General features: G+C 42.0%; 1 protein-coding gene across 1 annotated transcript; it reads right to left on the bottom strand.

Moving 5' to 3' along the window:
- Positions 1-1,061: 1,061 nt before the first annotated feature.
- LOC131560048 (vitellogenin-2-like) lies at positions 1,062-23,347 on the bottom strand. Its single transcript, XM_058808680.1, has 35 exons — positions 23,278-23,347; positions 23,143-23,163; positions 22,886-23,037; positions 21,336-21,587; positions 20,660-20,821; positions 20,420-20,568; positions 19,673-19,823; positions 19,386-19,543; positions 19,132-19,297; positions 18,170-18,295; positions 17,601-17,819; positions 16,472-16,689; positions 16,241-16,338; positions 15,839-15,963; positions 15,627-15,728; positions 14,873-14,992; positions 14,600-14,789; positions 13,776-13,869; positions 13,479-13,664; positions 12,802-12,946; positions 12,463-12,685; positions 12,209-12,384; positions 10,999-11,826; positions 10,486-10,539; positions 9,555-9,641; positions 8,308-8,520; positions 8,076-8,218; positions 7,539-7,677; positions 6,924-7,059; positions 6,297-6,483; positions 5,892-5,980; positions 4,741-4,838; positions 3,837-3,996; positions 2,189-2,350; positions 1,062-1,299 (listed from the first exon to the last, which is right to left on the bottom strand). The coding sequence occupies exons 1-35, from the start codon at positions 23,345-23,347 to the stop codon at positions 1,184-1,186; spliced, it is 5,715 nt and encodes a 1,904-aa protein (XP_058664663.1). The 3' UTR covers positions 1,062-1,183.
- Positions 23,348-23,614: the final 267 nt, after the last annotated feature.

Genomic DNA, 23,614 nt, shown 5'->3' with positions numbered 1-23,614 from the left:
CCATCACCGCCCTGTGTGAGTTCCAGGCACGCAGCAAACCACCAGCTCATGGCTTTGCTGCTGCTGCCAGCTCCCCAGCATTCTGCAGTGCAGGTTACCATGGCAGCATCTAAACTGCATAGAATGGTATATTTAGACCTTTCAAACAGATTTCTTTTGGTACTAAGGACTGTACCTTTCTGAACTATAAAACTGATACCCAAATGAGAAAACTCAGGTATGTGCATCCATTGAAGGTGCAAAAGCTGCTGGGGAGAGCAAAACAACACAATTTTTACAGAATGTTCTCAAGTGTTCTCAAAATCCCATTCACCCAGTGTGCATAGCCAGCCTGCAAACAGAGCCTCAAGGCAAGCAGAAAACACCCTCCAGGTCAGCTGGGATCCTTTGGCTGCACTGCTCAGGGCAGATGAGCTCGTCCCTGGCCATGCCCACACTGACCTGGGGCAGAGCCCACCTGGGGGGGGCTGCAGCCACGACTCTTGCTGGGCACAGAGGTTGGGGCATCTCCCCCTGAGTGCAGAGGTCTGGCTCAGTTCAGAGCCTTTGGCAGGTGCTGTGCTTGATGTGCTTGATGATTCTTGGTGTGCCCCACCCTGTCCTGCTCCAGGACACCAATTCACCGTAGCTTCTGCACGTGGCACACCAGAAACTTAACGTGTTCCTGGCTCCCTCAGAGCAGCCCTGCCCAGGGACACGAGATTCAGGTTTATTCCCTGAGCCTGCTGCTCCCTGCAGCAGCACTGGCCCATCCCAGAGCTCTGGCCAAGCCCCACAGCTGCGTGGCTGCTGCAGAGGTGCAGCATCACACCAAGGTGATCAGGTCCTGCTGACCCAATTCCCAGTGGCCCTGAACAGAACCCCGGTGCACAGAACTCAAGAAGTCTACAAAATGGGGGATAAGGAGAACCTATGCAGACCTCTTTCCACCACCAGTGAAATAAGGAAACCTTCACAATTTTTTCCATGCATGGATTTATTATGAAATCAGATATTTATGGGCAATCATAACAGTTTCTACAATAATAAAGTTTAATACTTTAAATTACTTGGAAAGATTCCCCATACAAGATCCTTAAGTACTTAATTTAGTATCTATTATTCCTTAAGACAAGGTTTTTTACACTACACAATAAAAATATGAAAGTGTTTCTGTTTTCTCCTATGCTGCACAGGTACAGCTTCATATGCAGTTTTCATTCTCACAAGTACATGCTATGTGTGCATCAACAGTGTCCTTCATATCCTCTGACTTCTGGTCAAACTTCATCTGCTTGTCTGTCAGGCTGGTGGCTGAATCTGATGGGGAACAAGAAATGAAAATTAAACAGTTTACTTGACAAGTAGTTCTGCAAGCTACAGCATTTACCATGCACTAGTTATTAATTACAGCAGGCTTGGCTGTTCCTCACTGATTTACATATTCATATTTGTCTAAGTCACACAGAGATGTTCCAGGAAATCCACTTCATTAATAAGTCAATTCTACATTGAAAGCTACTACTTCCATGAAGAATTTTATTAATGATACACTTAGGAAAGGGTATTACAATCTTTAAGAAAAAAAACTTGGAAAACAGATACAACTCTATTCTCTATATAATCTATATCTATTTTATCTAGTGTCTTATAATCTACAATACATGTATAGAAAATAAATCCTCCTATATCACTGGACCTGTATGCACACCTGCCCTTCTAGTACAATCCTGTCCACACCTGCTCTTCTAGTACTTAAATCAGCTCAGTGAAGTAGGATCACACCCAAAGGCAGTGATTTATAAAAAATGTAAGGCAAGGATCCCCATTTTGGGGTGCTGTGCTTGTTCCTCCATGGCTCAGCCTGCACACAGCTTTTCAGCCGAATCCCAGGGCTGACTGCGCTGTTGTGCTGCCCTTACTTTGCCAGCCCTAAGCACCACGAAGGAGAATTCAGTTTAGATTTTACATCCCAGCACAATGAAAACCATTAAATGTACGACAGAGAACCATCTCCCTCACTGAAGGAATGTTTGCCTATTAACAAAACAGGGAAAGGGCTTCAGTCAATAGGGCTTCAGTCAAAAGGGCTTCAGTCAATGCCTACCTACGGCCGTGCCGCATTGATGTTTTTCAAGTGGAACAACTAAGTGACAATGTATTGCTGCTCCTGCCCAGCTCCTGGGCAGCGGGACGGGTGTTGCCTTACCTGCCGGGACGCAGTGGAAGCCCACGGTGACCGGGGCGGTGCGGGTGGGGGCGCAGCCCTTGTTGCAGCGCAGCACGGGCTCCGTGGAGAGGCAGCGCGACTCGACCCCGGCCAGCTGCACCGCCCGCTCCAGCTTCACGAAGGCGTGCCGCAGCTTGCAGGCTGCAACGGGCGGGGACAGCCTTGTGACAACGGGACACAGCTCCAGACCCCCCCCAAAGGACCCGTCTGCCCACACCGCCCGTCTGCAAACTCCCCTCTGTGAAAACTGTGCTTTGGTGATAAATGAAGAAGCTTTACTGGCTGATCAATCTTTCAAATCAGCTTGTTGGATATGGAGCCCTGGAAAGCTAATTTCAAATGCAACTGGTCTGCTTCTAGATCAGGATATAGAAACACAGTACTTTCTAATAAACATTTTTCAAGGTAAACTGAAAATCCTTCCAAAATCCATCGATCCATTCCGAACAAACTAGGAGGCGTACTAGCCCTAGCTGCCTCAAACCTCATTCTATTCCTCACTCCATTACTACATACATCAAAACTGTGATCAATAACTTTCTTTACTGAATAGCTGTCAAACCACATTTTAAAATGTTGAATATTCAGCAGTGGAACTAAAGAGGAGATTTCTGACCAAATACGATGTCATTCAGACACAGAACTAGTCAGAGAGAGAGCAACAGTCATTGCTGCCAACAAGGAATATTGATCTCATTTTGGATTCCCAGGACAAGCAGTTACATGTGAGAAGCTAAACAGACCACAATTTATTCCTAGATATAAGCTTTATGTCTTCAAATTTCAGCAGCTTCCACCATATGTTAAATGGAAGCAGAATGTGCTCACCACCAGCCACAGGAATATTTTTGTGGATGTGCGTGTGGACTCCATATCCATCTAAAGCAAGTTTGTTGTCCAGAATTTGTGACAAAAACATGGAAGGGTAACAGCTAATGCTGAGCTAGACATGCACAAGCCATCTGCAGGGACTGAGGATGTTCTTCCCACAGGACAAGTCTCTGCAGATGCAACGTGCCTGCTCTCCTCAAGCACTGTGGTGTGAGGTTGCATCATAACCTCAGTGAGAGCTGCACACCAAAAGATCCTAATCTATGAAAGACTTAAAATGCAGCTTTTTAATTTCAACCATGTAATTAAATCCCTGGACTGCTCATCTACTTTGTACATACCAAACATGAATGCTTTGTCTGACAGGTTGCACTGGTTCAAAAACCAGGTGGTCAGCCCTGGTAATAACTACTAATCCCCATCTGATTTTTGATGGACTAATTGCTGAAAATTGATGTCCAGAAAATGGAATTGTGCTTAAATAAAAGCATTGTGTGTGAAGCTTATCCTCTTTCTGATCCTCATTTAAAATACTTCAAAACTGAAATAAAGATTTTGATTCATATTATTTTTTGAACTTAACTAAGTTGTATATTTTGACTTGTTTAACCTGTGATTTCTTATTTCTTTCTCAACTTGCAAGTAATTTTAAAACTTAATATATCACCTTAATAATGAATCTCCTAATATGCTTTTTCCTCCCAAAATATATATGGATTTTAAATTTTCTGAACAGAACCCACTATTCCTGAACAACTGCAGTAATATTATATTAAATTTATTAGAGCTTGCATACCTCCTCTACAAGGTCTTTCTTCCAAAATCCAAGAATGCCCAAAGCTCACTGCATCTTTAGCTACATATCCATTGGGCATCCGATATTCCTGTTCGCATTCTGCATCGTATTTTCCACACAGTCCACACATTTTCCCTGCCATCCATAGAGCAACTTGGATCTTGGAGGAAAAAGAAGAGGAGAGATTTCAAGTTAAAAAAATGTAATACCTGTGGAGCACATTTTTGCTATGCAGGTCCCTTCCAGTGCAAGTTAATGCACAAACATTTAAAATCTCTTTGATAAGAATTTAAAAGGGTCTGACAGTCAGATGCCAAACTCCTGTGGGGCTGCAGAATCTGTAACTGATACAGCCTTCATAACCCACTGTGCCAGTCTAGGATGTTGAGTTATTCATGCTGTAGACTATTATTAATATGCTGAAGCTTTTTTCTGGTTGTTATTTTGATGGTACAAGAGACAGACATGAAACTGTTTACCAACCCCTTACGTTCCAGCTTCATGTTAACTTCTGTGCACACTTTAAACCACTCATTTATCTAGGAAGAATGGCTGCATTTTTGCTGTTTTGAAGAATTATACAGCTGCAAGAACAGCGTCAGGAGCTGAAAACTAATTTTTCTTGCAAAGGCACTGCTGACTCAGTGTGTGTACACTCACAGACCCACTTCCCAACACACGTCTGTACTGCAAGAACAGAATACTTGTGTTCATCAAAGGTTCTTATTTCTCACACCCAGAAATAAAGAGCAGGACTGTGCAATCCTGTAGCATCATCTGCCCTTTGGGGTTTTTTGTGCCTGCACACACTTGCCTTTGCCACTGTACACCCTTGCCCCCATACACACAGATTTAAGGGAATTCTATGGAAATTTCTTAATCTTATGAAGAGGGAGAACGATACCCTGAATGTGTATCCATCAAAGTACAGTTTGTCAATGCCATAGGCTGGGGCGAGGAGTGCAAGCCCTTGATTTTCACTGTGGATCCACAGAGAAGCACCTAGAAGAAAAAACAAAACAAAACCAGACCAAACTTCGCTTCTTCAGGAGAGAAAAAAAGCAACTGTCATGTTTCTAAAATGTTCTTTTCTTCAAAATTCCACACTTACCCTATTCAAGAAACACAAATATAAAAGAAAGCAATGTAGAAATGGGCAAATATAGAAAATGGGTGCTTGCAAAAGGATGGAAGAGAATGTTAATGGTCACAGACTTATTAAGTTTTTTGGGGTTATTAACATAATCACATTTATATCTATAAATTATTACTGAGCTGTCTGTAGTAGCTCTGTAGTTGTGCAGATCAACAAGGCCCCAAGTGCACTGCATTGGAATATGGAAATATGAGGAACACCTTGACTGCCACTGGAGCCATTTCTGGCACAGTTATCACTTCCCAAGTACATAACAAATAGGACAGAGCTCAGCACTGGTACATGCTAACCCAATTTCAGCAAGATTTAGCCCAATTCATATATTACAGCTCTTCAGTCAGAATACCCACACTGTATATAGCCCCTGACTACACAGGAAGAAACAAGGTCCTCCTGTACTTTTCACAGAAACAAACTATTCTTATTTTGGGAGAATCAAGCAGGCTGTTTCACCAGCTCTCCATACCTATCCCTGGCAGAATGCAAGCCAAATTTATACCTACAAATCAAATCAGGAAAAACATCAATATCAATCAAGTCACGTGTAGTGGATTTTAGAAAAGCTCTACTTTTTTAATCAAGCAAAATTTGATAGCATAGCCAAAACCCTTCTCAAATTTGGAACTACAACAGGACCTGCAATGTTGTACAAAAAGGTGGGATCTTCCTGCTAATTATATCTTGCTTATTTAGGCTACTTCAAGAGCTTCACACTCTAACCAATCTTTCTAAGTGTCCCTCTGCAAATGAGTAAAGTACATATTCTTAAATATTTCCTTAAAACAAAAGAAACACGGATTGAATACAAACTGATCAAATCTCCTTCACAGATTCCGTCTCTTTCCTCCTTTCTCCCAAAGCACATGTGACCACTGAGCAGCCCGTGCTGCACCACTCACCAGCAGATGTCAAGGACACGTTGGCTGGGCTCTCAGCCCCATCCACCAGCAGCTGCACGCGTCCGTCGGCAGGGCGCATGTCGACCTCACTGCAAGGACAAGAGTGCTCACACCCTGCCTGTGCCACCCTCACACACTCACAGTGCTTCCTGCTCACTCAACATCACTGCTCAGAGCACAAGCTCATTTCAAATGCTTGAATTACAGCAGGGGTACTCTTGTCACCCAAGATGCTGGATAAGAGAATCAGCGTCATGTTCAATATGCATGGAAAATAAATAAGGGGAGTGCTGAAACTCCATGGGCTGCTGGCCGTTGCAGGAAAGCTCAGATTGGAGCTCCTCTCATGCTAGATGTGGGCAGGGAGGTCCCTCATGCTCCCAGCATCTGGCAGAAGTTACTTACTGATTGCCAATCTTGATGTTGATCACTTTCAAGTTCACAGATTCATCTCCATTCTTCATCATCACCAGGAACTTCAGGTCAGAGCTGCAGTCCTGAGCCAAGATGTGGTAGCAGTCTGCTGGCATTGTGTAGTTAAACCGAACTTCATTGAAAGTTGAGACCTTGTTGTAGGAAACTGAACATTGAGCTGGTTAAAAAAAAAAAAAAAAAAAAAGTGTTATTTTTGTTTTCCATGAGAGAAAGCCACTAAATTGTGTGGTTTGTTTTTAGTGCCATAGTATTTTAGCTTTGTATTTGTTTCATTATGTGATATTTTCATATGGTTCACAGGGACTTTTGGCTAGTAAGCACCCATAAAGGCATATAAAATGTGTTCTTCTATCTAACAGAAAAATAATTGACAGAAATTTAAAATCTTATCAATTTGGATAATTGGTATCTTGATCCCTGAAATGCTGATGATTTCTGTTCTACATGCACAGTATTTTATCTCAGTTGAACCATCCTCACATTATTACAGAATATTTCCTAATTAACTCAGATAAACAATGCCAGAAAAATTTACAAGGTGCCCAAATGAATTGTGAAACTGAAGTTGTCATGCTTCTGAACCCAGTTAGATCTGACCTTTCAAATTCTCGAGCACTGCAGAAGGGGCTTTAGCAAAGACATTCCAGCTGGGGGGCTGCAGCTCTGACGTTGATGTCCTTGGCCCTACAGGGAGTGACAGGGGAAGCCTCATGGCTTTTTCATAGAGGGTAATCTGAAAAGGAATTCAAAAGCACATTCAAAATGTACCCATGCCAGCAAACAGCTAGGATTTTTTTCCTATTCTACTTTCATTACAAAGAATTTACATGAGCATAAATCATCTGACTCGTTGTCCATGAGGTTTTTGCTTTTGCTCAGTTTTCTCTCATGGTGTGAGAGAAGTCATTCAGGTATTGTTTGGGAGAGAATGAATTGCTCCCTTTTAAAGCTGAGGAGGTGAACACTTAGGGAGATACTACAGATGGAAACTCATGTCATTATGAGTACCCACGTCTCTCTCCATAAAAAGAATCACTATATGGACATCTATGAAATATAATGATCGAAATATATAAAAGCAATTTTCATCATTTGCACCCAAGCTGATGCTAACTTAATTTTTCTTTCTCAGAATTGACCCACTGTAATTAAACAGTTACATTTTTCTACTAGGAATAAGATAGAAGAGTGATAAAAATATTTCATAATTACATCAGGAAGCTTGATAACAACATCACAAGTCCTTGGAGAAGTTAGAGCCACGATCACCCTGGCTTGTCGAGAAGGATTCTTGTCCTCTTTTTCAGAGAATCCCAGCATAAATGCAGCCCCAGGGACGAACTTGTAAAACCTTCAAAAGTTCAAATCAGAAAGATTTAGTGAGATGGAGAAAAAAAAAGGCTGCACACATCCCAGCTAGATTGTCTCACACCTGTGTGTAAGCAGCATAATAGTCTGCAGGATCCCTGGTTATGTCCTCACACCCACTCTCTGCTCTGCTGATCAAGTGTTCAGTGAAAGGAAGGATCTGTTCCTCAGTTTTCAGTAATTATGGCAAATATCAAGAGTTACTGTACGTTAAAATGAGATGTAATCCCACTCAGCTTTTATGTCCAAAGGCAGTACTTGGACAGATCAGAGAATAAAGTATCAGTCAGCACTTAAGCCACTAGAACCTTGTGTGCAGATGCTGATTTTTCCCAGTTGACCAGCATTGTTAACAAGTGTCACGGCAGACTCAATTCTCACCATTCTGCCACGGATCTGATGCTGGAAGGAACTTTAGGCCACTCCAGTTTCACTTGTACAGCAGGGTGGGCAGCAAACTGCCCAGTTACCAGCTCAGATGAAACCTTGTAGTCCTGGCAATTACGTCCCCATTTCAGGTAGGCCTGTGATGGAGGGACAATGGTTCCTTTTTTAGTGCCTGGAGCATTCCTGTGATGCATACAGAGCTGTACAAGCCAGTTTTGAGCCTTACCTTTGCCTTGTGAGCATTGTGGACTGAAGCATCAGCACAGAGCTTCCACTTGCTTGAATCTGTGAGGTTGGACACAAATACCTGCATCCTAGGCTTGATGGAGTCAATATCAGCATACACCACGAGCTGGAGGCCTCCTATCTTCTTATCATCACGGATGCCATGCAGGAAAACTGCTAACACTGGGGCTTCAACATCTCCCAAAAACTTGGGCTAAGAGGAAGAGGGAGAAGGTATGCAAAACATATAATTATAGAAGAGTTACCATGGAACATTTTAGATGCAAGATCTAGATGGATAAATGGAAAAAATAAACAACTGAACCACAAATATATACCAGCATATGTATTACACACATACACATGCCTATAAAACCTCATGCATATGTCTCTAATGTGCACGTGCCTCTGCATGCCAGATGGCTTTTAGCACTGTGTTTTTATGAGCCAAAATTTGTGCCATTTCCTGAGCTACAGCTGATACCATGGAAATAGTCATATAATTAAAACACTGTAATGACTATATGATTGGGGCCTCATTGTTAGTATCCAGCCTGTGAATAAAAGCAAGCGGTTCAGTTTGAACATCAGCTGTCAGTGGTATGCGTCACTCATTGCCACAGCAGAAACATCCCCACTCATCTCCTCTTGTTTATCTGTCTGGGTCCTGTGCTGGCTTTCTGCTCACACTTGGGCTGTGAGCTCTGTGGAGCAGTCAGGTTCTGTGTTTGCACAGCAACTCAGCACAGAATATAACCCAGGACATTCTCTCCAACATCAAGAACCCCTTCCCTTGGAGAACAGCCTGAAGTGCATCATGACCTTCAATATCTTCTCTCCTTCGTTCTCAAGCCTGCACTCCTCTGCCTGGTGGTGAGGAGCCCAGGTGCTCCATGCCCCTCTGGAACATGCCTTTTGCTACCATCAATGTCCTCACACTGGCACTGCAGCGCTCAATCAATCTCCCTCCAGGATGCAGAGGTCACAAAATGAGTCTCTGCAGGCATCTGTTGGGTGGGCTTTCCATGAGGGAAGGGTTGTGATGAAAGAAAGAAGGGTCCTCACTGCTGGGGAAAATGCATGTGGGAGCTATGGTGCACGTCTTGACTGATACCTGAGACTCAAGAGGTTGGCATTTCTCCCTTCCCATGATTATTGTAATTATTACTATATACAATTACTGTCAGTGCACAGCCACTCTGAGATAATTCCAAGCTGTCAAAACCCCCTAAAAATGATGCAACTAACCCATGAAGCTCGAGATGTGGCATGACTGGATCTGGCAGAGGAATGTGAGCTGTCAATTTGGTCATCTGGGAGTTTTCCTTTCGGGACCTGCAAAAAAAAAATCCAAAAAACTCCCCAAAAAATCAAACCACAACAGGCTTAAGAGGGTAACTTTAAAGAATGCATGAAGAAATTGCACGAGGCAGTCCTGAACAATGCTCTCTCTCATGGCACTTGGCTTTGTCCTGCTTACTATATAGGATCTAACTCTGAAAAATCTTGTTTCCCCAAACGTATCTGTCTCTTCACAGTCCATAAGGACCATATGTAGATGAGAATTCCCTATATGAAAAAAACAATGGACCAAAGCAAGTCAGATTTAATCAGCTTCTCACTCAATGTGACAGACCAGAAATTCTGCACAGGCCTGATGAACTGAATGGACTAACTGAATGGAAAGGAGCATCTGAGTGGACACACACTGCTCAAATGTTACCTTTTGAGGAGCACCAGTGCCAAGTACACTGCTCTGGCTGGCTCATGCCCTAGTAAGAATCTGCTCAACCAAAATACTATAAAATAAGGTATCTTTCTACATTTGTCACCATCACTATCCTCGTGTACCTCAGTGATTCCAACCCAAGAAACCAGGTGATCAAAGCCAACCAAGTGAATCAAGCTTCTCATGGTTCCTTCAAAGTGTGCAGCTCCAATCTGTTTTATTGTTTTGGAAGAGGCTTTGTAGCTCCTTTGCAGAGCCACAAGTGGCTTCATGTGCACAGCACAAAAGGGAATACAGCTCACTGTCTTTACCCATCTCAGAAGAACCACCATGGTTCTAAAGTTATCAGTACTGTAATTTTTCTCAACAAAGATAACATGTTGCCATTAAAATCTCCATTTGACTCTTGACAGATTCCATACTTCTTTTAGTGAGGAAAGAAAAACTCACCTCTTCTTGTCTGTGTGCTGATTTAAAGCGGTACTGATAAATCTCATGAGCTTCCTTTGAAAATGACAACAACAAGAAGATTAGAAGTCTCAGAGGAAAAGAAATGCTGCAATTGTATGAAAATCTAAGAACTGGAAATTAAATAAGAAATTTACTGATTATCATTCATACATAGTCCTGTATGCTTAGTCACAAGAACATAATTTTGCATTGCCTTTGTCAACATGAAGTAATTTATATAAAGCATTAATGTTTCTACTGCAAAATTAAGACAGAAATATGCAATGTTTATGGACAGCAAATTGTCAAAAACACCATTTCCTGACAGTAGCAAAATTTTCAACAAACTTGTGAAAACTTTTGAGATGAAGCAGACATCTGTGCCAATGATTGCAGGTGTGTTTGTAGAATAAATTCTTCAATTTTATGTTGCTAAAATCTACTGGTCATCTCCTAATGTCCTGACTTGTCATGCAAAGCCAGGGGCGTGATTAGTAGCATCAGCTGATTTACCCATATTTTGGAATATGCACTGCTGCTGCTGCTGCTGCCACCTTCCAGATGTCCTGAATGATGCTCATGGCTGTGGTGGCTCAGTGACTCACTGCTGCTGCTGCTGCTGCCATTCACATGCCTCGAGTGATGCCCATGGCTGTGATGACTTGATGACTTCCTGCTGCTGCTGCTTCTGCTACTACTACTGCTGCTGCTGCTTTTGCTGCTACTACTACTGCTACTACTACTGCTTTTGCTGCTGCTACTGCTTTTGCTGCTACTACTACTGCTACTACTACTGCTTTTGCTGCTGCTGCTACTGCTTTTGCTGCTGCTTCTACTGCTGCTGCTCTTGCTACTTCTGTCACTGCTGCTACTGCTCTTGCTACTGCTGCTGCTGCTACTGCTTTTGCTACTGCTGCCGCTACTATTACTGCTGCTCTTGCTGCTTCTGCTGCTACTGCTACTACTCTTGCTACTTCTGTCACTACTGCTGCTGCTGCTCTTGCTACTTCTGTCACTGCTGCTACTCTTGCTGCTTTTGCCACTGCTGCTGCTCTTGCTACTGCTCTCACTGCTGCTACTCTTGCTGTTGCTTCTGCCACTGCTGCTGCTCTTGCTGCTTGCATCTTTGTTTTTCGCTTGCTCTTCTTGATTATTCTCATCTTCATCGCCAGCCTCTTTACGACGAGGAGAAACAGCAGACGATGAGGAAGAGGAGGCAGCTGAGGAGGCAGAAGATGAGCTGGAGGGATGTTTTGTGTCAGGGTCTGCCCCAAGCTCTGTAAGCACAGTGTTTTCTTTCTTTGAAGGTTGTTTCTTCGGGTGTCGTGTTTTATTTGCAATCTGCAAACACAATCCAAGAGGTGCAAAAGAGAGAATACATCTGGTCCTGCTTTTGCAAAGTAAAACTTCTGTGGGTGTTGGACAAAGCTGGGTTCTCACACCAGCTTTTCAAGGAAAAAAACCACCTCCATCTCCCTGCCTCACTCACAGCAGAAACTGCAGAATTCCCTCAGATCCACTCCATCCAGCTGAAATCCAGCCCAGCCCAGCCCAGCCCACCCTGCTGGATGCACGCCATAGGAGCAATACCTCAGCCTGGGGCACTGGCACCTTCCAAAGCAGCCTCAGCCTTTCTTTGCCATGCCAGCTCCCCACACTGTACCTCTAATTCCTGCCCTCATTTAGGGGAAAACGTTCCCCACTGCCATACCCAGTCACTTGCCTTGAACACATTGTCAATGCCCAGAATCTTCTTCAGTTTAGCTTGAATGTCCCCATACAGAGATGATTCACCCTCTTCCTCCGACTCTGCGTTTACTTCATTAATTATTTTGGAAGCTGCTCTGGATCCTGCTTGAATCTCCAGCTGAATTTTGTCAATATCAGCATCTGTTTCAACTACACAACAATTGCACATGTTAGGGAGTTATACTGCTTCAGACAGCACTGACGAGCCCAAGATGCTCAGTATTTTACCTGGGATCAAGACTATTTTAGCCTCGTGCTCTCCGATCAGCCTGTGCAAATAGGTGTTCTTCAGGAAGCTGGCATCTCGTGACCTGCTGGCAAAGCAGAGCTGGCAGCCAAGGTGCTGCAGCTTGACACAAATGTCTCGTTTATGAGCTTTCCTTTCTGCGACGGGGCCAAGATCCTCTTGAGAGCCATGGGCACGTTTCCTTGGGGCGCTGTCAGCTGCTGGCTGCGTTAGAGATGAGGGTGTGAGTGCCACTGGGACTGTCACAGGCAAGAGTGAAACTACAGACATCCAGTGCACAGAGGGTGAATATTACTGTGTAAGCCAAAAAAATAGGTTACCTTTGTGAAGTCTTCACTGGAAGCTTTATCTGATGGTTTGAAAGGTTCTTCCACAATATTTGATGAAGCATCTCCTGGGAGAATTGCAGTTCTCTTTTCAACACCTAGCTCTCCTAAATTTCTTGATACAGCAAAAGCCTTATGTCTGTTGAGATATATGCAAAAAACAGTAAATTATTCCAACCCCTTGTCTTTGGATTCATACATCCTTCTGAGTATCATTTGACAGCACAGAGGTAAGATATTTGAACATAGGGATTATATATGAATTTAGAAATATAAATATTATTGAAAACAAAAAAAGAGTACATGACAAATATAATTTTCTTATATTGCAGGAATTCTCAAAGTCTAGATAAATTTCAACAAAAGTTCCAAAACATCAAAAATATTCCTTCAAACACATAAATCAAAATCCTTAAAAGACAATAAAATAATAAAAAATAATAAGAACACAAAATAATAAACAATTTAATATAAAAATCACACTGCTAAATAATTCAGTTATCTTCTGATTTTTAGCTCCTGTATTTGTCTTCTTTGTGCTTTATCCCAAAGGTTCTGCTACACACTGAAGAGTCACTCTGCCTCTCTAGAGACCTCTGTGGGAGGTCAGTCAATAGTGAACTTTGTGGGGCTTCAGCAACACAAAATATTCTGAAGTAATGCTACCATACCTTCCAACCACTAGCTCAGTTTCCTCATGGCATGGATTTGTTTCAATCTTAATATTTTTCAGCTTCATGTCTATCTTAGCATCAAACTTGATTGGCACTCTTGTCAGGACCTTGCCTTGAATTTCCACAGCTTGCTGGAAGTATTCTGTGTTGACACCCATTGTTGCAAATTTCTGTATGTATAGACTGAAACAGAGTGCAGCAGTCAGGTGTAAGGAAGGTGCTCTTTTCACCCATGAGGTTCTGCCTTCCCTTGAAAACCTCCTTCATAGGGAAAGCCTCAAAAACCTGCCATACCTGGGGTTTATGTCAGAACGAATCTGCACAGTGGATTCGAGCAACTGTGAAGGTCTAAAATCTCCAGTTAAAGGGGGAGATATCTTTCCATCAACTGCAAATGCAAGAACAATATTTAAACATTGTAAAAATGAAAGAAAGGAGTCAAACATAAGCAGTTTCCAGTAGGAGGAAGTGTTTTTGTTAGTACAGTAAATACAGATGGAAAACAAGACAGACTTTGGGGTACATGAAACCTTTCATGATTCTGAAGAAAACTGAAAATGCAGAGGAAGCTTGTTGTGTAGGCAAAGGTTCTGATGCAACATACTGAAAATGAAAATAAAAATATACTAAGAAAATGAAGAGCTGACCCAAATTGAAAGTTTGATAATTGGTGTGACACTAAAATTTCAGAAACATGGGGAGTCAGAAGACCCTCTTCTCTTCCTCCTTCTTAATGTTAGTAACAGTGCACTTTTGATTGTTTTCTATTTTCTTCTCTTTTTAAATCAACATTGATTCCTCCTTAGCTTGTGTGAGCACCGCTCAGGAACCACCCCCTTCTACCCATGCCTGCATCAGCTCCCCAGGCAGCTCTTGTGGTTTTTTGGCTTTGAATGCTGTGGCCTCTCTCTCTCTGGTTTCCCAGGTTCTCATCTCACCTCTTCTGTCTTCATTCCCTTCAAACTCAATGCACAAACCAGTGCACCCACCTTCTCTTCAAACACCTTCACTGCCCACTCTCCAATCCCCAAGCCAGCTCTATTTCTAACCTCCTGGCTCTCCCCTCCTTTCTCCATGCTCTCCCAGGCGCTGTCCCCCCGTGCCCGCTCCGCGCTCACCGCTGGCAGCAGCCCTGGCCAGGGCCGTGCTGTAGGAGCTGTACTCCAGGGGCAGCCCGGGGGCCGTGGGGACGATGTAGCGCAGCTCTCCCAGCCACAGCGGCTGCGCCCACTGGGCCGCGGTGCCGGCGCGCAGCTGGGCCGCCGCCCTCCTCAGCAGCGTGCTCCGGCCTGCGGGCTCCAGCACGGCCTGTGGGAAAACAGAGAGCAGAATGTGGGCACGGGGGGCTGGAACGCTGGCCAGTGCTGCACAGAGAGCAGGGGCCCTGGTACCTTCACGGCCTGCTGCAGCACCTCCTTGTTGATGTTGATGTAGGCCAGCTCTTGGCCAAAGAGTTTAAAGTAGGCTGATATCAAGGGGGTTTCTGTTGGCAGCTCCTTCCATCCCAGCAGCTGGGGAACAGATAAAGACACAAGCAAAGTTTCTTAACAGAACACTTCATAAATGATAACTCGTCCTAAACCACCCATAACTAAACCCATCACTGGCCAAGCTGCCCTTTTCCTTTGTAAGATTTCCAATTGTAAATAGCATCGTGGCACTAATTCACACTTTCTCCCACCATTGAGATGCCCACAAATGTTTGGTATCCCAATACAGTAACATTCACACACAGGGTCTGAGCCATTAGTACCATTAAACCCAGTTTGAAAGCACTGCAAAAAAAAAAGTCTTTTCTCTTAGAGACAAAGGCATATTCTTGTAAACTAGGTGAGGTAGGTGAAGAGAGAGAGTAGGAAGCCTGCCAGGCATGTGACACACTGTGCTGCAATGCCTGCTATGCCCTTCCCTCCTGTGCTCCTCCTGCAGCCATCTCTGAGGTGGGGAAGAGGCAGAGCCAGAGCAAAAACTGGCAGAAGCCATTGCAGCCATGGCAAATGTCCCCTGCAGTCTCCACTGCACATTTCTCATTCACAGAAATACTTGAGCTGACTCCTTCAACTTCCTGATACAAGGCTTAGCTAGAGTGAGAAGCATCACCAATGCCTTTTCACATAACCCACATGTATTACTGAAAATACCTACAGCTTTTCCAATCTCCTTTATCTTTTTGTATGTGGAATATTCAGCAAATGGGATATTTCGTTTCATGATGACATCTGTGAGGCCTTCCACACGGACACCAGCCTACCAAAACAGCACGAGAAGGAGCAGTCTGAAACATGCTTACAGAGATGAAACTTTGTGAGGAGTTTTAATTTTAATTTGATTTATTATTGACTTAGGTAAATATTTACCTCCACCAAATCAGCCACTGACCCTGCAGAATATGCCATCAGCTTGGAAATGATTGCTGATGGGAACATTGTTCCTGGGCTGTTCATAACAAGGACTTCTCCAGCAGCACCAACTTTATAGTTATCTGTGGCAGAAGAAAACAAGAGACATCTTTTTTCTAACCATTCTGTTTACCATTCAAGATCATATTTCTGCTGCTTTTTCTACCGCCAACTTTAAGATATATCATTACATAAACTCTAACTGTTTAGGCAGAAATTATTAAATGGCTACTCTAAACATATGAATCTCAATTTAATTTCTCACTGAAAAAAAGAATGCAATATTTCTGCAAAGGACTTAATATTTTTGGAATGGATTTCTGAAGTGAAAGTTTCCTGATCCCTGAAACACTTACTCACCAAAGTAGCCACCAACACGTATGACCTTGCTGTAGCGATAGCTCAGCCTGTCCAATTTGGGGGCCAGCAGCTTAAGGGCAATATTGCAAGCTGAAGATCTAAACAAAATGAAAAAGGTAATAACATCCAGAAACAAGCTCCTGTCAGTAAATCAACTGACCTCAGTTGTCAGCACATGCAGAAGATCATAATTTGCTCAAGAGCACCTGCTTTGTTGCTGTCTCTACTCACATGTTGTAGGTGTATGGCAACCTGCTCTTGGACAAAGCCTTCATGTGGGAATACACAAAACTGGCCACTTGCAAATTGCTCTCCTTCATGGCCACGTTGGCAATGGTTGTTATCAAGGGAAGGGCAGGCCTTGTCTCAAAAATAACAGCACAAGCCATCATCCGCACTTCGGGGGAAAGCGACTCGTCAGCCAGGATCTGGATGAGATATCCCTGCACCTGCACAGACAAAACAGGGTCTGGAATTAACAATAACTGAAACCATTCTGCAATCTGGATCCACATCTAACCCACAGAAAATAGGGAAAGGGGATCATTATCCCTGCAGAAAAGTTTCCTGATCTTTTTTACTGCAGGGTTCCACATAACTACTAATATAACTGAAGGGGCCGTGGTGGAACAGCCCCATGAAACCACTGAAATGGAAATAAATGTCCATCTATCAACCCATGACAATCCAAATGGCACCAGCATTGCTTTGTACATTACTGATATTCAAACATCAGTGAACATCTATGGAAGAAAAAAATGTAGATAATAAGACAGATTCATTGTTTGAAACAACTCCACTGACTCAGTGAGTATGCTTAATTATTTTAGACCATTTTAAAAGGGTTCAGCAGTTCACCAAAGACAGTCTGAGTGAATGGTTTCTTATATAGGTCCTATACCTAAACCATCTGAAAGGCGGGAGTCTTGCTACACTTTCTGTGACAGCAACCTCGGTGTGGGGTCAGTGGTGACTCACCCAGCCTCAAGGGAAGGGTCTAAAAGAGGCAGAGTAATGCTGACATTTGGCCTACGAGTTTAACAGAAAGTGTCTCTCCTCCTGATTACAGAGGCAATTTAAATTATAAGTCTGACTTTTAGGTGGCTAAGTGTTCACTATAACTAACACAGGACTTGGTTACAACAGACGAGAAAAACAACACTGCTGGAAGATTCCTACTGACTAATTATCCTTACATCTTGGCAGAAAACATCAGCTAAATATAAAACTGTGTAGTATTGTTCTTAAAAATAATCTTTTTTTGAAAAAACTGAATCCACACACAGTGCCATTAAAACCATTACACTTAGGGTACATATCTAATTCACTAAGTTAAGAAAATCTACCAGATCCTACATACTGTTTTGCAGTCCTTCCAAGCAATTTTTCTCAAGGCCATTATGGCATCAATCTGAATGTGGATGGGGATATCAGAAGCACTGGATGAAAAGATGGGGAGGAACTTGAGGATGCGCTTGATGCTGGCTGGTTCTCCCATGTTGCCAATGCACTTCAGAGCCAATTTCATTTTGTCCTCACGGCCCCTGCTGAGTGCTTCGTCTGCCAGGTCATGGATGGGCTGCAAACAAAGCACAGTTCAGTCTTCTCACTCTAATCTATAGACTGTCCACAGTGTCCCCCTTACCCACTGAAAAGCCCGTCACAATAAAGCAACTGGCTTTGATAAAAATAATTTAATGCTGGTTTCTCTCAGGATTTCACCCTTGCAATGTGAAAACTGTGTTTTCAATGATGAAGAAAATGATTACATTTGCAAAATTATTTGATGCCTTTGTTCTGAAGAAAACCTACAAAATGTGTATTTATACTTCCAGTCATCCTTTTTATACTGTATATCAAAGAATTAAGCTAATATGATGAACATTACTAAGCTATTAAAAAAAAAAAGCTTGGCAAAAAGTTGCCTACCTGGAGAGCTTCTTTAGGACAAGCTGAGGTCTGAGAACAGTATCTATTCACCACAGAACTGTATCCCAAGCTGGCAAGTTGTTGAAGTAAGGGATTTTTCTGGACTCGAGAACTTGTCACTAAATCCTGTGAAGAAGAAAAAAAAAAAAATTGTCATTTAACACAGTGCTTCACAAAGCTCTCAGAGCAGGAAAACCATCAGATCTTATTTAAAGGGATCAATTTCAGAATGATTACTCTTCTTATCTAAACAAATTAAAGTAGGTTGTAGACATTATATTTGGAAGCTTTAGTTAGAAGCTTAATTCCCCGCTAGTTTATACACATATAAGTTCACCTAGTTACATTTTGATTTTTGTCAACTGAACACTGAAAACATTAAGATTATGGATAAACATCAATGTATAAATGGAATACCTCCAGCAAAATGTGCAACTCAATAATATTAATGATGCACTTTCCCACAATTTCTGCTTTTTCTGCTTCAGAATATTGGCTAGAGATGGCAAAAATCCTGTTCAGAATTAATGGTTCTTTATTGTGTCAACATATTTGATGCTTGCACTAATACCTTTCCTGCAGCATTTTCCACTTCATGGACTAGTTTGTAATCGAAAGAGCTGCTCAAGTGACATAACACAGCAATCATAATTTGTTTCAGAAGTAAGAGATTAAAGGGACAAAGTTTTGTCTGTAGAAGGCATGCCATGTGAGCCCAGAAAACTAAAATGGGAATTATTCACAGAAGCTCTTATAAGAAAAGGACTTTACATCAATATAGAGAAATGAAGATATGGAACTATCCTCTAATAAATGCTATGCCAAAAAAAATTCACGGGTCAATGTTTCCACAAAATTAGTGTTCACAAGAGGAGAATCCAGCCTCTAATGTACTTAATCACAGTTGCTGATTATCATTCCTTTCGTTGTGAGACAGGAAAGATTCACGTGGCTTTACTCACTGCTGCTATTGGAACAGTGTGTTCATCAGCTTTTGTGAAATGGAGAGCAAAGGGAACACTGAGAAGAGCCTGAAGGTAGCTGAGGTCGTCACTGCGGATTCTGCTCTTGATGAATTTCAGAGCTTCTGGGGTGCCCGTCGCAGAGACTGCGCTCAGCAGCCACCGCCTGCAGAGAGATTTTTAAAATCCTTCATTTTAGCTCCCAGTTGTCACAAAACCAAAAGAGTTTCTTATAGGTTGGTACAATGAAATACCTGTAGCGGGGCTTGTCTGAGCATTGTCTCCAGATGGACTCAAGGGTGTCAGCGCTTGTCAGCTTGCAGAGCTGGACGAGCTCCAGGAAGCGGTATGGGAGATCATCATGGAAGTCTTGCTGGTTATTCAGGACTATGTGTTGCAGTGTTTCAATTATCTAGTACAGAACACAAGACAGAGGGCATGCATAATTACAGTCTTTGGAATTTATGATCAGGTTTGGTTTGTTTTTTGGTTTGTTTTTTTTTTTTTTTTTTAATTAGGAAAGCAATTTGGAAAAAAATACCCGTTGCTCAGGGTTTTTGGTCTTGATGAGCTGCACTGACATCTGTGGCAGTACTGCTGGAAACTGGTATTGAAGGCTTCCATAGCTCTGCATGGAGATGTCTGGGGAGCTCCCCCATTCACTCTTCACCTCCAGCAAGGTGAGTTGTTGTCTGTCAAAGAGACAAGAGTCACAGGAGCAAGGCATTATCTCTCTTCACCCATGTGCCAACTCTTGTTTGTTTGTTCAGTGATACTAAGATGGTAACTGTCTCACTCTTTAAAAAATTTCTTATCAAAAGAAAACCTTTTGCTAATGAATAAAGCTTTCTATCTAGAACAAAATGGCATTGGAGTTATCTACAATGAAATTGTTTCCGAGGAGAAGCAAAACCACTGTCTGCTGAATGAGAGCTACTGACCTGGTGTTAGGAATGATCATATTTCTACAGACACTATCTTCCTCCTGACACTACAAATTAGCCCCTGGTCAGAACAAACAGAGCAGCAAAGCAGCATTCTTATGGTATAAGTGAACAAAACAGCTTTTCCCCTTTTCTTCCATGCAATTGTAATGCCAGTTTGACCAGGGTACAAATAGAAAATGGTTTGCTGAACTTTTTGGACTGTGGAAACTCCAAGTGTGATTACACATCTCCATTTAACTGTTGTGGAGCCCAATTCTCATTTCACTTCAGCTGGGGGTGAAGGGAACTGATAGAACCTCTAATTATTCTCACTTTGTGAAGCAAGCCCACGTCCCACCTACTTTGCTTCCGTGACAGCGACCCCGGTGGGTTCACTGAAGGGTGAGATCTGATACACCTGCTGAGAGACAGCCTCTGTGATCAGGGCACCACTGTCCGACTGCTTCAGCTTGTAGGAGAAAGCTGCAGTCCCCTTGATGATCCTTTCTTTCTGTAGGACAACAGGGAGATCCAAAGAGTGAATAAATGGGAACACAGTGGCCGTGTTTGTAATTAGGAAGATCTTTCCACATCTCACGTACCATCATGTCAACAGGGCAGGGGTAGATGTAAGCCATTCCAAGACTCTTCACCACTTTTTCCTGGCAATTATTTTGGTCTATGGTTTTGGTCACAGAGACTCGGTTGTTCTTCTTGTCTTCCTGGATGACATACCTTGTATGGCAAACACCTCCAATCCCAGCCTGGCAGATGAATGCAGAAAATGAGACTTCCCAATTATGTCAGGATTTCACTGTGTGAGAAGTTTTACTTCATGAAGATTCTCAATGAATCTGCTACTATTACATACAATCATTCCTACTGAACTAAATAATAGGTATGTGACCAATACTCGGTCAGGGGATGGAGTTTGAACTTGAAAAGTAATCACTTTATATCAACAATTAACAAATAAAATTGATCAAATAGCTGTATTATGGAAGCCATATAACAAATAAACTAATGGATAATAATTCTTTTCCTCCAAAGAACTGCATGTTAAGACTTAAAGACATATGACTTAAAAAGAATTCAGCCCAGGTAATTTGTTGAACACACATGCACACATTTACTTCTATATGAATAAAAATCACCTTTTTCTTACTGCAATCACACAAAAGTAGATGCAGATAGACAGAAACTCAGAGGAAGACCAGCTAAAGAGAAAAAAACCCACATTCTTTCAGCAAAACAGTTTTAGAATGGAAAGAAACACACCTCTTGCAATTCATACACATTCTGTGACTTCTTAATGGTTATTTGTATCATGTTCAGTATTCCTCTCACAATGTTAATGCAAGTATCAGGGCAGTTTTCTGGGCCATAAATGTTTCCAACCCGTCCACTGCTGTATTCAAACTTGAAGGGCTGGGTAAGGCATGAGGAAACCATCTGGGTGATTTTGGAAGATCGAGTGAATGGGTCCCTGGGCCAGATGCCATTGTATTCCTCCAGCTGTGGGGAGCGGATCTGGGAGGAAATCAAGATACTTAGGTGAATAAAACCCCTTTGGTACTAAATATGCAAACATATTGGAAGAAATTAATATAACCACTAGTGAGATACTCTTTTCTTCCAAATGTAGGCTTAGAAAATCATAGAGCAGTTTATTCTTTTGCCTTGTGTTTACACTATTGTAAAACCAGTGCAAATCCTGTCTGCTCAATAGTACTGTTTTATCTTACAGAAGCAGTTAACATATCAAATAAAGTCTCCCTTTTTGTCAGCCTTATAATAAATATTCTGCTTTATATTTAGCATTTAAAAAGCTTATACCATTCTAAATGTAAAAAAATTTGCAGTTTTAGAATGTTTCATTTTAACTTATTCCTATACAACTTTTTTTGGACTAAACTAATTACTACATTGGTTTCCTATTTTTTACTTATTTAAATCAACCAGAATACTTAAGCAATGAACAATATATTTATAAACACTGAGATACAATGTCAATAAGAAGCAATTTCAGTAACTTTGGTAAAGTTACTGCCAGCTTAAGTGCCTCAGAGCACAGGCTGGTACAAACCATACAAGAATTTCAGGACAGTCTATAGTGTGAAATGCAATCCCTAGCCCGCAGTTTTGAAAGATCTACAGTTCAATACAACTGGTGACAGCTGTCACTGAATTGAGTATTCAGTGACAAAGAACCTCTGATTTGTAACTGAATTAAAGGGGTAAAAGTACATTTCTGAAGCATATTTATTTTGAATTGAGCCAGTTCCTATCACTGCTGACATCAGCAGAGACATGATTTCACATGTACAGATCTTTTACTGCATTATTCAAACACCAAACATTATTACACACTCCTTTTTCACAACATTCACTTTTTAATCTTTCCTTTATAATGAATCACTTTTTATCATTAGCTTTTATCACTTTTTAAGTCTATTTTTATTAGTTGCCTTCATGACAATGATTTTACATACCAAAGTCCTGGCTTCCCACAGGAGTGGGAAATGTGTGCTAAGACTAGAATCAAATCTTAGAGCAAGTTTAAATGTCTTTAGTTTTCCATTTTCTAGCAAACCCCCAGCAGCTGTATTTACAATAAGTTTTGAGGAACAGCTGCTACCAACAACTTCCACAAGGAGCACAGGTAAGTGACCCATCCCTCTGAAACAGCAGCTTGCCTCTCATTCTCTGACACTTACAGTGATAAGCCTCCAGTTGTGTTTCCTGCAGCTTTCCTACACCCCACATCAGGCAGATGCAATTAAAGCTGTGATTTTAGCTCACTGTTGCACATTTAGGAGGTGCAGTACCTTGAGGAGGTAGCTGTTCTCTGACAGCCCACTGATCTCCAGTTTGCAGCTCAGGCGCACGCCAGCTTTGGCCAAATTCTTTTCTTGAAGCCCATTCAACACCCAGCCTTCATAACTGTACACGTAGGTCTTTTTGCTACTGAATCCAGGCTCTGAGGGAAATAATAGCCATTTTCACAGTACTTGTAAGCATGTTCTAATAAATAGAAATAACAGCAAATTCACTGAAAACAGGTTATAGAAGGAAATTTACTTACCGATATCAAACTTCTGACTACCTACAAAAAGAGATGAAAAACCAGGTAAGTAATGTTCAATCTAGATCCAATCACTGCCACTGAACTTAAGGAAAATTTGGAAAAGAAAGGTGAAGCAGGGATATGTAGCCTTACCTACAAGGGTGAGCGCTAGTGCAAGGATGATCCCCCTCATAGTGAAGGTGAATGGGGCTGTGGCAGACATGGTGAGACTTTTATGGAAGGAAGCTCAGGAACACGTGGCTGTGTTCTGCTGAATTCTCAAGTTTTTTATCAGTTAATGTAAACACTTCCCTTTTTGCAATCATACTTTCTCTTCAGATTCAATAACAGAAATCAAGTCATACCTTGGCACCTCACTGATTATCTCATAAGCCCTTGGCTGAATTGTTTAAAAGTTTCAACTTATCCTAATAAGTTTTTACTAGATCACTTACAATAATTTTACAATAAACACATTACTTCATTTCCT

The sequence above is a fragment of the Ammospiza caudacuta genome, chromosome 7 (genome assembly GCF_027887145.1).
Source record: "Ammospiza caudacuta isolate bAmmCau1 chromosome 7, bAmmCau1.pri, whole genome shotgun sequence".
NCBI lineage: Eukaryota > Metazoa > Chordata > Aves > Passeriformes > Passerellidae > Ammospiza > Ammospiza caudacuta.
Note: the sequence above shows the minus strand (reverse complement) of the source record. Positions and strands in the feature narration are given on the sequence as shown.